The sequence below is a fragment of the Danaus plexippus genome, chromosome 2 (assembly GCF_018135715.1).
Source record: "Danaus plexippus chromosome 2, MEX_DaPlex, whole genome shotgun sequence".
Lineage (NCBI taxonomy): Eukaryota > Metazoa > Arthropoda > Insecta > Lepidoptera > Nymphalidae > Danaus > Danaus plexippus.
Window position 1 is genome coordinate 5,204,836 of NC_083537.1, and position 11,935 is coordinate 5,216,770.

Here is an 11,935-nt window from a genome sequence, read left to right on the forward strand (position 1 = left end):
AATGCCTACAATTCCTTTTGGTTCACTGGTAGCGACATTGTTAATCGGGGATAAGGGAATTATAGTGCAATAAATGTTGGGATGTGTATTAATAACTAAAATGTTTAATAAAGAATTTTATGGAACTTAAATTAAATACTCGTATACAGTTGTCAAAGTTACTACCTACGTAAATTTAATTTTCATGACGTCGCCTTTCTTTAAGACAAAAGGTCGTTGCTTCAATTACTCTCGCTAAAATTTCGTCAATCATTCGAATATATCGAAATAGATAAATGGTTTTATTGCTTTCACAACGATGAAAATTCGGAACGATCACGCCGGCCGATAGGACGTCGAGTATTGAGCAACAGCAAATGTTGATATTTAAAATTTCAATTTACTGGCATCCAGCATCCACCGCTGTCGCTGTATTTCCAGCAAAACTAAATTATGGCTATCATTTAAAATATGTCCAGTGAAATGGAAAAATTCTGCTGTGTCGTATTGCTTTCATAATGTTTTACCTAAAATATGATAAGATTTAGTAATATACATTTTAATTTGTTTCACGTCGTTGAGTCATTTCGGAATGTTTAAGTACACACTTCGTGAATAAATGTCCTTTAATTTGGTATATTTTGTAAAATATACAAATTATTTTATATTAAATACATATCATGTTATGTATTATATGTAAAGGTAGAAAACTTGTTTCATCCCTACTTCCGAATGTCGACCGTCGTCTTGTGAGGACATTATGTCCATGTCTTATCGCCTTCAGCCGCTTTCTCATTCACCTATTTTCGTATATATCACATTTTGTTAAAAATTATTTTGTGAAAGTAGTTTGCTAGAACATACCCTAAACATTTTAAAACTGTAACGCCTGTACTTTCAGAATAACAAGAAAACACTTTTATTATTTCACAAATGTGTTTATTCGATTTAATTGACTTAATAATTATATATACAATTCAGCACCAATGGCACGTGGAATTTGGCAGTATATTTAATATATGCAGTTATGATAGAGATGGCGTATAATTTATGTGAATCAATTATTATTCTGAGTGTTCGATGTAAACTTGTGCTGGAAGCGCCAACGATCTCTCCAGCAGTGGACCTGGTTACGTATTCTTGATACATCTGCTGCGTATGTACGACAGCACCCGCCCACGTATCGCACTCCTAAGTCCAACCATTCCTGGATGAATACTTCCACGGGTTCGCACTTATCGCGATCTATCCATCTACGAAGATAGTTATATTATAATTATGACGATGCCTCATAGTTCTATGTTTGTTGTGGTGTTATATTTGTGATATCAGTATTAAAATTTCAGGTTTCTGACTTCTGGTTTATGAAGTGGTGTTTTGAAACAATAATAGGAAAATATTTCCTAAATCAAAATCATAACAATTCCATCGTTTCGAAAATACAACTTGTAATGGATAACTCTTAACAAATAAATTTTCGATTTAAATTGAATATCATTTTGATAGCGATCGCTATCAAAAGATCCGACTTATGATAACAGAAACTAATCAAAACGTACCCAATTTGCGGGTTGTACTTTTCGCCGGAGTTGGGGTAAACGATGAGGGGTATGGGGTCGTGCGGCCTATCGTCGTTGATCCCCTTTAATAGACTGGTCACAAACGAAGGGGCGCAGCAGTTCACCCCCACAGCCACCAGCTGATCTGAATTCGACTCCCAACATTTCTTAGCCACTTTTTGAAAACTTTCACCGTGAGCTATGCTTTGATTATCCTGGTAAAGAAAAATAAATGTACTTTATTTTCAATTAAGATATTGTTAAGATAAAAAAAAAACTGTAAAACAAAGAATTATTTTAAACAAATTATTTTGAATACTCTTCTAGAAATAATTCAATATTAAAATTCATATTATTTTTTTGTAATTTAAACTCTGATGTACGGCAGCTAATAAGTCTCCCGTTAAAGTTTGTTTTAAATATTAAAATAAGAAAAGCGGAGAAACCGAGAACATATATTAAAGATAAACTAAAACAATGTTGAAGTCAAAACCTGAGAGATATTAAGATTGTATGGAAATCTCTTATTCCAATCACTTTGCAAATATGTTGAAAGTTTATCCGCCTTAATTGTTTCGTGCGTATGCTTACCTTGCAGCTAAAGGACAGCCATGCTTTCATATTGGGAAATTCGCGCAACAAGTCACACAACATCTCAGCCTCTTCTTGACAAGGTATCGTCTCTAAAGCTAGCAGATCTACTCCAGCTTCTATTAATGCTTGAATTCGAGGTCTATGCCATTCACGCATTGTCTGAAATATATATATTATTTAATAATAATTGCTGTTTAAAATTCTTAAAGCGAAGTCTGGTGTTGGCTATTTGTAGTAAGTCATTTCAGTCCTCTTCATAATAAATTTATATTCAAATGCATAATTCCGTTCTAGCCCGGAAGATTAAAAAACGTCATTACACATAAAAACCACAGTATTTGAGTTTTCCAACATTTTCATATATAAAAAGTTCTCATGTAACAGACGTTGTATTCGGATTATACGGTTATACTCTGTGGACCTACATATATTCGTAATTTTAAATTTATTCAAAGCCGTGCAATCTTGCATCCCGATAATATATAAAATTCTTTATTACTACAAAAGTAATTAAAAATATTGTATATTTTTTCGTTCACCTCATACTACTTATAAATAATGATCAATTGATAGATTTATTACTAAAAACTTACTGAATTTTGTACTTATTATCTAGATTGCGTTTCAGAATAACTTACAACTTATGAAAATTTTATACAAATATTTAATTCATCTAAAACTTCCAGGCTGCGTCCGAAGAAACGCAAAGTTTCGAAGGTTATTTTATTCTAAATTGCAAGCTAATTTAACTGGGGATACTTTAAGTGTATTTCATTATAAAACAATGATTTTATTAAGGCAGGGTTTATTTTTATTTAACTCTACTAAAAAGTCAATATCGATATTAGTTTGAATATCCTAGTTGATTTTCCCATCGTCAATGCATTTTCAAAAGCTTATATTGGCATAACCCTGCAAAGCTGCCCGCACTTTGACTTCGAGAGCTCTAACTATTTATGATTACCTGCGGGAGGTATTCAGTATCTACTTGTAAGGAAAGTAGAACAGATCCAGAGCTGAGTGTGGAACGTATACTTTTTTAAATATTTTTTCATTTTATTTTAATTAAATAAGATATGAAGGGTCCTTCAGAAAATCTTATTCAATCACATAGCAAATGTGTAAGAGTATCCACTATCTGCGTTGACTACTTAAGCATACTTGAGGAATAATACAGACATGCCTAGGTACACATTATACCTATATGTGAATTAATGAACGTATAACTTAGATTTTGAATTTTGCTATAAACAGTAAACGAGCAAGTAATTTATGGGGAAATGTTAAATCTAAATCATTGCCTGAAAGCAATAACGACCGTCACAGATGCCTATAATATAAACCTTTTTATTGTTCATGAACAAATGATAATTTTCGAATCAAACAATATAATAAGTCATCAGTATTTTGTTTTGTCTAAATTAATTAAATTAAGTGTCTATCCGACTCAAATAAAGACGGAAGAAAGTAAGAAAGAAATGGAGTTTTCGTCTAAACGATGTAAATTTTAATTTGCTAGGAACTTTACGACCCTCTTTACGATTTAGCCGGCGCTTTTAACCTTTACTTACGGCTATTGGTATTCAAAGTGGCCGGGGCTCACAGAAAAATATTATAAATAATGATCTATACAATTAACGTTGATAGGTACATACATATATTTGTTCTCCTTTCGATATGATAATTTTTTTATGTTTACTTTAAACGATTCAATAACAGCAATGGTTCGCTGCGTTTTGATAACAGATAAGTGTAATGTCATATGTCCTGTCAGTTCTGGTGATAATGTTGTCGTTAATGTCTACCTACCCAATAGTTTACAACAATAACATTTATAAAATAAATATTATCATCACGTAGAGAGACAGCGAAGTTTTAATCAAATTAACTATGTATTTGAAACTAATAAAATCTGTTCGTTAAAAGAAAAATGCAAAGAACTTAACAGTTTTATCGTTTCTGATAATAGCAAAGCTTTAATTCAAAATCGATCGGGTGACCTGAACGTCCAAAATTGTTCTGGGATTTAAAAATGGAAACAGAGGATATACCTATGTATAAGAATCTTAATTTATCGGATTATATGATATATTATTGAACATATGCACGGATTGGGATGGGATTAGGTAGCTTAGTGCTATACCTGAGCAGATGTTGTGTCCGCGTAACTGCCGTCGTATTCCGAGCCATCGTGCAAATGAGCCCCATATGGTCCTACAGATCCTACAACTAGTGGGACGTGATCTAAAACAAAAAACTTACTTTATATCAACGTATGAGCTGGATTTGTGTTTAGTCTTTTATTCATGTAACCATACAAACGAGTAAGGAGATGTAATTAATGCGCGCCTGCATCCGTCCCTTAGAAACAAGAATGTACTAAGTTGTGTTAAGACAAACTAATGAACATGTTAACTTTAAGATCGTGTTGGCAATAATGTTTCTGTATTATTACATATTACGAAAATAGTTTTGAGTTTATAATAGTATTAACTTTATTATTTATATAATAAAATTGTTTTTGCCAATCAAACTGAATGATTATTTAAGTAGAAGTTAGTCAACTCTTTGAAAGCTTTGTACCGTAAACCGAATACATGAGTTAATACATTAAATACAAGTAATTTCTAATTCATGATCATTTGCCGTTTTTTCTTGTCAATAAAAATACTTACCGTGTTGTATGTAATTCTCATACTCCTCAAGATACAATGTACGAGCCTGCTTCGCGAGCTCGACAGCTCTGGTGATGAGCTCATATCCTTGCTCCGGTGTCAGATCCAGGTGTTCCACAAAACCCTCGACAGATGCTTGATATGTATTCGTAATTATAAAATTGGCCCCAGCTGTAAAATTTTAAACAATGTTGAACTGAACGGAACCTACAATGAGATTGTTTGCAATAGTCGGTTCATATTTCATAAGTGCTTACAACAAAAAATAATGATGTTGCGAACTATATGAAGCTTTAGTATAATGTTTTATTTTACAAAAACTTGATCCTTTTTTTATACGTTTGAGTTTTACTGAACCAAAATAAGAGTTAAAAAAAATATATATAATTTTTGTCCTTAAATTTGAAATTATTAAAAAAGTAACCGAAACGTCGGGAGTATGTAGTTTTTTAAAATAATAAAATACGCGCATTATAATCCTAAATAAATAAAATATTAGTTTTATTTAAATGAATACTCGCGAACGTCTTAGATCTCATTATGTGAACCAGTATTAAGAGTATAAATATTTAACAGAAACTGCTGTCGCTTGTCAAAACTAGAGTAACTCAAATACGTATTAGGAAACTAAATCCATAAATACAGTGAAACTTGTACGTCGTTATTATTATTAACTGTGAAAAGGGTGAGCTGTAGCGACGTACACAATTAATGTTATTAAAACTTAGTAATGCAATATGATCCCAAGACCAAAACCAGTTAAGAGTAACGAATATTTGTTGGGACGAAGAAATTAATTATGTAGTAAAGAGAACGGGATGAAAACGGAAACGTATTAAAGAGGCAAGGTGATTAATGGCACTGTCATTGCATTCACAACTTAAGCACCACCCGACAAACCCCAGATTCTGTAAAGTGCGACGATGTTTGCGTATTCTGGCATGCAGATTCAACTACACAAACAAGTGACAAGCTGTGACATATTGACATATGGGTTTGACATATTTACTTGATTTAATCATTTAACAATTCGAAATAATTACTGCCACTTATAAATAAAATTGAGGATTTAAAAAAATATTATATCGCTAAATAACATCCTTAGTAAACGACATCATATTTTTGTTTACTCATATCATTCTAGTATATAGGCGAGCGATAAAGCAAGGCAGTAGGTTTCGCCTCCAGGGAGTTATTTGCTTGCAGACACTTTTCAGCTTTTCCTTATGAAAAGAAACGGTTTTGTGGCAAATAAAGGCGCTTTCATAGGACGATGACACGAGACGGGGTCACACTCTCGCCCTCAGTCCTCGGATGGAAGGAAATGTCAAGCTAAAAGCGACCTAACGTGTAATTCGTCAAAACAGCCATGCTCGTAGGTATCTGCGAGCTCCTCATAATGTGTCTAGATATTCATTCGCACGCTGCCTTTGTATGAGAGAACAACGTAATTACTTCGTGTTTAACATAACCTTACATAGTAATTGTTCCTATTTGACGCTTAAAATAAACAGTTTGGGATATATTGATTTACTTATTACACAAGTCTTGCATAGTTAACCAAAAACTACCCAAACGTAACTTTAAATTTTACAAAATGTATAGTTGCCTTGGAGCATCTTTCACTAATAATTACATAATCTATCTTATAATTTTATTTCATACAGTCGTTCAAGCATGAGTGAGTAACAAACAAATATTCTTATTAATGATACGCGTAATATTCATCTATTAATTATTATGATTTATATTATTCGGTATATTATATAAAAGCAGATCTACAACATACAAAAATCTTTTTTAATACATCATCATCATCAACCTATCGGAGCCCACTGCTGAGCAAAGGCCTCTTCTCACATGGAGAAGATTAGAGCATTAATCACCACGCTTGCTAAAGACGGGTTGGCGATTTCATTTTTAAATACTTTTAACATCAATTAAACTTATCAGTATAATTAAATTCCAATCAATACTATTTCCTTGATTTAATATTACTTTAAAATTTTAATAAAATTAATAACCCTAAAATATTTGTCATTCAATTAGGATACCTATCTCTTGTTTAAGTGCCTCCTTTCAAATTAATAATTAAGTAGCTACCGGTAGCAATTTGTCTTGAAAGTAATTTAAACTTACCTCTAAGGAAGTCAAGATGAGTATTCACAACCTCGTTGGGGTGTGTGTGCAAGAAGCGGGCGCTCCAGAGAGGGTCACCGTCAATGACATGACCTACGTGACAGGAAAGTTGCGTAGAGAATCCTCCGTCTAAAACAACTATGTGCGGCGGTTCCACACCGTCCTCATTTGTTGGTGTCATTTTTTTAAAATCTAAAACAAATAATACAAGTAGTTAAATATTTTCGAACGGAATATTGTTGTAATGACACGTAAGAGTATATAATGAAACTATGTTACTCGTCTCCTATTAAACACAATTACTGTCAAGTAATATGGATCGCGCTGAAATATAATTCTTTAAATTCTAGTGAATTCCGTAAAAAAATTGCTTTTACTTAATTTATTCTCATGAAGAGTCATATTGTAAACTAATCTTCAAAAGTTTTTAAATATATAAATATAGATTAGTTATATTTAAGTTACTTTTCATAAATAATACATTCAACAACTCTTGGAAGTGTACCAGTACTATATTTTTGTTGCCATTACGGGATAAAAATTATGATAGCTAATCGTAAATTGTGTTGGCAATACAACGTATGAGATAATGAACCACACTAGATGTTTTGTGAATATGTAATTTATAATTATGCAAATTGACATACAATTTGTCCTTACATTCGGTAGCACTCACACGTGCCGTGAACACGTGGCCAACTCTCGCTTCATACTTGTTAACACTTATCTATTACGCAAGACTATGATAAACCACTCTTCTCTTAATTTTGCTCGATATGAAGGTCTATTAAGTCTGTACATATTTAGTCAATATAATTTTTAATTTTATCCAAATATAAATGAATATTAAAAAAGAGCTCACGGATAAGAGCAGATAACACCAACATAAACGATGTTTTTATTTTTTATCACTTGTGAATATATTTCGATATATTATGTCAGAAAATAACTGTGACCGTCACCAATAAACTATAAAAATATGTTAGTCAAAACCTATTTCATTCTATAGAAAACTATTTTAGAAATTGTTGCTTGTTGTCTATTCTATAAACGAGGAGACAATTGAAGTAATTGTTTTGTGAGGAATTGCGTCGTTTGTAGTATCTATTTAAATTCAAGTATCTGGTGCATGTCGACAATGATTACAACTTTAATATTGCAATGTCATACTTTAGCTTAAAATCTTTTTAATCTAAACTTAAAATTAGTTGTAGTACAATTTTATTGGCAATAATTTTATCATTTCGTATCAGCTCTGTTAATTAGGGAGGTGAAATATTGAGATGTTCTCGCTTTTCCTCTCGGTGTAATGCGATCAATATCATTAAGGGTTCACAATGAAATGAAAGGAGGGTGTGCCTTTATCGACAAAGGTTTGTTATTTGTTCTAACGTATTGGATACAAGAGATCAAAACTCTGCTCACAGTTAAAACAAATTGTTACTGAATCAACCGTTATTTATATAAACAATAACTATGTGAGATAACATACGTTATTTGTTTTTAAATATTTATACATATATTTCATGATATTTTTTTTTTAAATAAAAAACAACGCTTTTGTCTCATATATTATTAGACCCATTCAAGTAATCCCTTCGGATTTTTTCTTAACATTCATGTCGTTAATGTCGTTACTTTGAGGCACGTAGTTTTCTTAATGAATACGAGACTTTTTAAGTTAGCATTCCCAGACTTTTTAACTTAGCATTCCGTGTTAAAAAATATTGTCAGTAATAACTTTTTATTAGCTCATTTTAACGAGCCATAAATCAGTGCAAGAGAAAGCAAGTGGAAAAAGTGGTATTTTATTCTTCAAATATATTTCTGGCGACAACGATATTTTAGGAGAGTCGACATACACCTGAGCTCTGGTGTCAAGATGAGTAACGGAGTTCGTAAAGATTACTAACGATAATCTGTAGGTACCATAAACTGTACAAGCATTAAATTTCATCTGTTCAATGCTCAGCGTTTAGTATTTATTCAACAAAATAGTTATGAGTTGCAGCTCTATTAGAAAGCGCATATTGTTTTTAAAATAATTTTCTTATAAAATTTATCTTAATATCCCATTAGTCATTACATATACGAGTATGCAATAATTATCTTTTAGTCAACAAAGTTAATTATTTTTAAATTTTGGTGTTACCTTAGATTATTTTTTAATTTATTGCATATATATAGTTTAATTTCACAACAACTTGTTTGTATACGTTAATAAAAATAAGCAAAAAATTATACTCATATCCTTGTATAAAGATTGTTATATAAAAATTAAATATCACTAATATTTATTTCTTATAATATCCTCATATGTTTTTAATATAAACAACGTCCGGAAATCATGTTATTATAATTTTATTTAAATATACCTTGAGATATTCGTGATATAATATGACTACATTCAAATGTTTTGATGTATATGAAGCAACGCCAAGAGAGTATTTTAATGTCAAATAACCTTCACCGAAACCTTGAATTTAGATAAAGTTATATACAGTATTATAATAAATAACAGTAAAATACACTACAATAAAATTATTAGCAAAATATACTTACATTATTTATAAAATAAACGCAAAAACAAATTAAATGCTATGAATAATTCTAGATGTTCATAGCGAACGAAGAAAACAACTAAATAAGCGACTAAAATGCGTACCACGTCGGGCCTACAACAACAGAACGCGCACATTGAGACATATCGCATCTTCCACGGACAAAATAAACTTCTATCAATATAACAGGTCGAGGTTACCAAATCATATATTCGCTAACAATAAGAATGTCAAGTAAGAAATTACCTGAATATCATACCACAAGTATATAGAATCTTTAGAGTAATAGTGTATGTTCAAAATTAAAATATACATTTAAAATACGTATATTTAATATTTATCCGTTACGTTGATGTTTCGTTAACCGCGTAAAAACTTGATATTAAACATAATAGTTTCCTATTTTTTTAATAAAAAAAAATATATATAGAGCAATTTAATCATATTGAAGAAAATATTTTGTCTCTAAATGTAACGTATAGCAACATTATGCGTCAATCCGTGGAATTTGATTGGTTAATAGCCCGCGGTTCAACAGACTAGATAGATATTAATAGAGTTATCAACTTGGAGTAACGTACTAAAGAAATATCACCAAAATTTACAATAATTATTATTATAAAAAACAGGCGCTATGTTCTGCCATTAGATTAGATTAGATTTTGTTTTGATAAAGAGCATTATTATTGTTCTCATAAGTAGTAGCACAACGTTGTTGTAAATGGAATTAACTTTGCAATCTGAATAAATTTGAATTATTGTACCGTTAGTAAAATAATTCCATATAGTTTTTTCCATCAGATATAAATAATTAGGAAATGTATTTGGTGGATCATATAAGATAATTCCAATAATCCTTAGATTTCAAAAACAATATACTGCTGCCAAAAAACGCTGGGAGGAAAGAGCTGAATTTCGCCCGTCGCTAAATTCTTTTCCACATGGTAAAGGGGTCAAAAGTATGCTGGATATAGCCAATTGCCTGGATCACCTGCTGAAAGATCCAGGCAAAGATCCAGGCAGATAAGTTATCAAAGTCTTATCTGCACTGTAGATGTCTGACAACTTACTTCGACTGATTCCCAGCTTTGGGGTAAAATGCAAACTAGACGATACTATTCAGAACATTGGGATGAGATCATCCCTTCTTGAATACTACCCGTCGGCGCGGGTTGGTTTTCTACTATAGAGATCCGTTCAGATGCGCAGATACTATATTGTTGGGATAAATCAGGCTTTAGAAAACTATATTCTTTTCACTGACTTACTCATTGGTGGCACGGGTCGCCTATGTTTCACAGACGTATGTTGTGAGACTGAAAAGTGGAAGCTTTGGGTCTATTTTCCGGATACATTCTTCAAACCGTATAACTCCAAATTTTAGAGCCACAAGAACCTTTTTTAACGTGGTTGGCAAATCCGGTAAAATCGCCAAAACAACGGTAAAGTTCTCATCGCTTCTCTTGACATCTTGAAAGTTTTCGAGAGGATATGCGGAAGTTTTTTTTTGGGAAGTTTTAAGTTAAGATATAAGTATAATCCAAAGTCCAGGAGGATTTCTGCCTTTTCTAAAGGACCTTGTTTTTCGATTTATTGTTAATAGCTCTTCATCAGTACTAATGATGGTCAACATAGAAGTTCCTCAAGGATTTCACCTTTTCGATACTTTTCTTCGTAATTATGCTATTGCAAAAAAATTGAATAGTTTGTGGAGTCTGTTTTTCCTAGCATCTGAGTCATTACCATCCAAATCACAATAAAAAAGCCAACAAATAAAAATATCATACGTATACGTATAATTTTAAGATTTTCGATATCTTTTATCTGTATTAAATGCAGGGGCCAAGAAAATTCATACAAAATTTGTGGTTCTTGAAAAAATACAAAAATATAGCCGTGTCTTTTCCGACAGATAATAGGAAACATGAAGCGATTCCAATTAAAATATCCGAGCTATTTCAGCTCTTTGAAGAAATGTCTGTCTATGCTGGTCACTTTAAAGTCATATAAGTTGTTACGCTCGCGATTCATATTTTGAGTGAGCATAAAGTGAACAAAAAATTGATGTACATTTACGTTTTGCAAGTCTTTAAATATATTTTTTGACCGTTGAGAAAATGGTATCACTGATTTTTATTCCTAAAGGTTCCTATGAAAACTTCTATTGCACAAGATATTAATGCATTGATGATGATTTTAAATCTTGTCCTTCGTTTGTCATTGTATTCGTATATAATCTTAATCAGAATACCGAAAATGTTGCATTCAAACCGTAAAATATAATCAAATTACGTTCAATGTCATAGTTATCGTCAAATGTATTAATAATGTAATTAATATGAAAATTAAACAATATCAGAACTCAACATGGAATGAAAATTTTATACACAATAACAATATAGAGGCCTCAAACAAGGTAAATGCAATA

The 11,935-nt window shown here is 31.6% G+C and overlaps 1 protein-coding gene across 1 annotated transcript; it reads right to left on the bottom strand.

Moving 5' to 3' along the window:
- Window positions 1–896: 896 nt before the first annotated feature.
- Window positions 897–9,661, bottom strand: LOC116779731 (homocysteine S-methyltransferase YbgG-like). Its single transcript, XM_032674137.2, has 7 exons — window positions 9,509–9,661; window positions 6,947–7,138; window positions 4,808–4,978; window positions 4,276–4,376; window positions 2,130–2,291; window positions 1,539–1,753; window positions 897–1,232 (listed from the first exon to the last, which is right to left on the bottom strand). The coding sequence occupies exons 2-7, from the start codon at window positions 7,125–7,127 to the stop codon at window positions 1,037–1,039; spliced, it is 1,026 nt and encodes a 341-aa protein (XP_032530028.1). The 5' UTR covers window positions 7,128–7,138; window positions 9,509–9,661; the 3' UTR covers window positions 897–1,036.
- Window positions 9,662–11,935: the final 2,274 nt, after the last annotated feature.

Bases quoted from the DNA above. Each gene is read 5' to 3' on its own strand.
- LOC116779731 (XM_032674137.2), bottom strand. From the start codon at position 7,127: ATGACACCAACAAATGAGGACGGTGTGGAACCGCCGCACATAGTTGTT. The intron at 4,377-4,807 runs GTAAGTATTTTT...TTTTTGTTTTAG, and splicing joins TGAGAATTACATACAACACG to ATCACGTCCCACTAGTTGTA. The intron at 2,292-4,275 runs GTATAGCACTAA...TATATATTTCAG, and splicing joins CGGACACAACATCTGCTCAG to ACAATGCGTGAATGGCATAG.